This window comes from Microtus ochrogaster, chromosome 7 (genome assembly GCF_000317375.1).
Source record: "Microtus ochrogaster isolate Prairie Vole_2 chromosome 7, MicOch1.0, whole genome shotgun sequence".
Taxonomy (NCBI): domain Eukaryota; kingdom Metazoa; phylum Chordata; class Mammalia; order Rodentia; family Cricetidae; genus Microtus; species Microtus ochrogaster.
This window is the reverse complement of record NC_022014.1, coordinates 81,078,155-81,082,535: the sequence shown is the minus strand read 5'-3', so window position 1 is coordinate 81,082,535 and position 4,381 is coordinate 81,078,155. Positions and strand designations below refer to the sequence as shown.

Sequence of the window (4,381 nt, the reverse complement as noted above, 5' to 3'; positions counted from 1 at the left end):
ATCATTTGCCCCTTAAATGCCTACTCCCCTTCTTCACTTCACTGCTAACAGCTCTGTGCTGTGTCACAGGGAGGCCTTCCACCTCCAGGGATCCGCCATGACCTTCCACCTCGCTTTCCTGGAACGTCTGCTCACAGGTCGGGCACTGTAAAGGCAGGGCTGTCTTTATCTCTCTCACTAGCCTAGCAATGACCCATCTACACGAGGAATAAATCAACTGTCTAGTTCTCCCAATGACAGTGAGTCAGGCACTTGCTTCAGAGAAAGCAACAGTATCTCAGGATCACTAATAAGAAATGGTTCTCTCGTGTTCTTTAGTCTCTATGGGCACCGCTAAGCCTGAGAGGAAACCACGCAGTGAAGAACCGTTCCTCCTGCTGGCCACAAGGATTCACCAAGCCCCCGATGGCTGAGTCAGACGGGCAAGCCAGAATCTAAAATAACTTAAGCTCATGACTACACAGAGCTATTATCAATGAATCAGTGATCAGAGAATTACAAGAAACCACACCATTCGGGGAATGAGGAATTGGGAGGCGCAGTGGAACAAAGGAGAAGAATCGAAAGCCAGCAGCTGAGAGTGAGTGGCCACAACTGACATGAATAATGCCAAACACTAAGGCCCCAGAGAACCAAAAAAAGCTGCAAGCCAAACTAGGCAGAGGCGGGGACAAAACCATGCAGGGTCACTCATTGGTGGACACAGTCATCCTCGTCCCCACCGTAAATGTTATCACTGTAAAGAGAGCTTCTGAATGCAAGGCAGAGAAACTCAAGTTCTGGTTCTGACTCAGAGAAATCCACCAGCCAATCCCCCACACCCTACACCCTCTGACTTAACTGTAGGCTTAATCTTTTGGCTAAGAAATACTGAGCGGCGTGTACTGCGGAAATGTTGGGAAGTTGAGCTTAGTGTGGAGGCACCTGCCTACAATCCCAGAACTCAGGTGTTCAAGGTCATCTTCAGCCATCCCTAGATCAAGGCCAGCCTAGGAGTCCAGAACAAACGTGAATCTTGTAAAATCAATTTAGACTACCCTCGCTGCCACACTGCACCTGCAGTCCCCATCCTTAAGTTTAAGGGTACCCTTAACTACATAGAAGCCCGAGTCAGGCTGGGCTGCATTCAACCCTGACTCAAAATAAACAGATATATATATAAATTTTAAAAGGCAGCCTGATCTACAAAGGAAGTTCTAGGAGAGCCAGGGCTACGTAGTGAGATCCTGTCTCAGAAATTTATTAATGGGTTGGATAGACAGCTTAATGGTTAAGACTTAAGATGGGATCCTAACTGCCTGTAACTTTAGACCAAAGGGATCCAATGTCCTTTTCTGGCCTCCAAAGGCACCTGCACTCAGACACACACACTGAGATACACATAAGTAAAAATAAAACCTTTGGTCTAAGTGTGGTGGTACACACCTTTAAGCCCAGCACTCACTCAGGAGGCAGAGACAGGTGGATCTCTATGAGTTTGAAGCTAGCCTGATCTACACAGAGTTCCAAGTCAGCCAAATATCTAGTGAGAACCTGTCTCAAACTAGCAAAATCTTTTTTCTTTTTCTTTTTTTTTCTTAGTTTTTTAGAGGGGCCAATGAGCTACCTCAGCAGGTAAAAGTATCTGTCACCACACCTGACAACCTATGTTCAATTCCTGGGACAAACACATACATACACTGTAAAGATTTTTCACTAAGAAAATAAAACAGGAGGAAGAGAGAAAGAAAGTGCCCCAGGGGGGCATGGTAGTACAAGACTGCAATCACTGTGCTCAGAGTTCGAGGGCACTGGGGGTACAGCTCATTGGTAAGTAGGGTCTATCTGCCTAGCATGCACGGAGCCCTGGAAATTACCCCTAGCACATGAGACTGGGCACAGTGACTATAATCCCAGCACTCAGGCTGTAGACAAAGGGATCAGAAGTACAAAGTCATCTTCATCTACAAAGCAAGCATGTTGGAAGCTAACCTGGGCTACATATGGCTTTAGGGGTACTGCTCAGTGGTAGATATGATACCTAGTGGTATATTTGATCTCCTGGATTTGATACCTGGCAGAAGTAGGGCTATTTGTGTAGCATGCCCCAGCACCCTTCAGTGATCAACACCAAAGCTCAACAATAATTAATAATGTTTCAAAACAAAAAGGAAATTAACAAAGCTTCCTAAACCCCTCATCTTTTGGGCCCAACTTCTGAAACCTTAAACTACATCTTGCAGTGGTCTGATAGCATGATGTCAGCATCACCTGACTTTACCACCCAATAGAATGGCCAGGTCTTTCGCTGAGCCTCAGTTATAGAACAGAGTGGCCACCTCCTCTCCATCTGGACAAAGGAGACATTCTGATCAGTATACATCCAAGACTCCCTTTCTGCCTGGAATCTGTCACCTGAAAGTTCCTCCGAAGCAAACTTGGGCTTTGGCTGGTAAGCTCCCTCTGTTAGTCTGAGAATCAAGGCTCCACATCTAGAACCAACACAAGTCACTGCTTCCGTAGCTGTCTAGCGAGACCGCAAGATCTTACCCATGGAACTTGGATATCAAAAGCTAAGACAGTGGACCATTATAGCTCACACCTGTGACCCCAGCGTTTGAGAGGATGAGGCAGGAGAATCAGAAGTGCTAAGCTAGCCTGAGTTACTTAGCCAGTTTAAGGCCAGCCCCAGCTACAAACGACTATGTCTCTAAGAGCTTGCTGTTAAGCCCAAGGACCTGAGTTCAATCACCTGAACTCACACGGTAAAGAACCAACTTCCACAGGTCGTCCCCCTCCCACCACCTGAGCGCTCTCACACACATTCATACACAAAAAATTAATTATTTTAAGGAGAGAGAGAGCCAGGGATATGGTTCATTGTTAGATCACTTGCCTAGCGTGTATGAATTTCTGGGTTTGAGCCCCAGCACCAGAAGAAAAAGAAAACACTTATAAAATCAAAATGCTGAATATTTCAACTAATAAAGTAGGTTCAAAGCTTTCGTTGGGGCCAGTGTCTCTAATCATTTGCACACAAGAGACTTACACTTACTTACACACACACACACACACACACACACACACACACACTTTTTGTCCCCTAAATATTAACAACAGCATTAGGCCTCTTTAGGTGAGCCAGTTCTTGGCAAATGTTTACTTTAAAGGACCACTGCCCGAACAAACTGCTTCAAAACCTACTTCCCCGTTTACACAACCCACTTCAGTACTTTTCCAGAAACAAGGCCCTTTGAAAACACGTAGAAAGGGTTCCGAGAGTTTCCTCTTCACTGGCCTGAGTGCTGACTGAGTCAGGATTGAGAAATGTCTCGAGCAGGATGTGTGCAAGGCAGCCCGCACCCGGTCCCCGCAGGGCTGATTCACTCCCGCCAAGTCACCCCGCAGGGCCAGAGAACACCAGCCTTCGCCCCGGGGACCCCGCTGCAGCCCCGAGAGCGACCCGGGTGGCTCCTGCCCTGTGCACGCCCACGGGGGGCCGCGGCCGGTTCGCCAGCACGCGGGGAGACGGCGAGAGGCCTGCCCGCCCGCCGGGCCCACCTCGCCCCGAGCGCTCTCACCTCCGGCGCCGGCGCTCCCGGCTCCTGCCCAGGCGGTCGGAGAGCCGGCCCAGAAGCGCGGCCAGCCCGGGCCGGCCAGGGAGCAGGCCCAGCAGCCGTCTCCAGAACACCGGGCCCGCTGCAGGCGCCGCCATGGAGACCCGCCGCTTCCGCTTCCGGCGCGCGAGAACTTTATTGACAGCGGCGCGCGAGAGCGCGCGTGTGCACGGAGCCAGTGCGCAGGCGCCGAGGCGGCGGCGGCCGCCGGGGCTGGCCGGGCTGTAGAGGGTGCCTTCTGGGGCGAGGTGTAGCACTGGGGAGGGAGCTCGAGGGCAGGCGGCGTAGACCACGGTCCTGAGCTCACTTGCATTGCTTCAGGAGGGAGGATACTGGTGACAGTGCAGTGCTCCGAATCCTGTCGGAGTGATAGCTGCAGCCCTGCGTCCTGCCCTCCTCTATCTGCCTTGCTGCAAGAGGAAGGTTGCTCAGCGCCCTGACACCTGACTGATTTGACAGCTCCCGCCTTGCGCCCTGCCTTACTTGCCTTGCTCCAGGAGGGAGGATGCTGATGATAGCTAAGCTCCCCAATCCTGACAGATAGTTGCTATCCTGAGTCCTGCGCGCTGCACTCTCCTGCATTGCTCCAAGAGGGAGGATGCTGGTGACATCTAAGCTCCCTGAATCCTGGCTGATAGTTGCTGTCTTGAGCCCTGCGCCCTGCATCACCTGCATCGCTCCAGGAGGAGGATGCTGGTGACAGCTCAGCACCCTGAATCCTGACAGATAGCTTCTGTCCTGAGCCCTGCGCCCTGCATCACCTGCCTTGACGGCTCAGCACCCCA

The 4,381-nt window shown here is 51.1% G+C and overlaps 1 protein-coding gene across 1 annotated transcript in view; it reads right to left on the bottom strand.

Annotated features, from left to right (window-relative positions):
- Positions 1-3,694, bottom strand: part of Pgs1 (phosphatidylglycerophosphate synthase 1) — a 37,212-nt gene extending 33,518 nt beyond the window's left edge. The window contains exon 1 of the mRNA XM_005350809.2: positions 3,561-3,694. Coding sequence (XP_005350866.1) covers positions 3,561-3,694 — 134 coding nt within the window. The remainder of the gene's footprint in view (positions 1-3,560) is intronic.
- Positions 3,695-4,381: the final 687 nt, after the last annotated feature.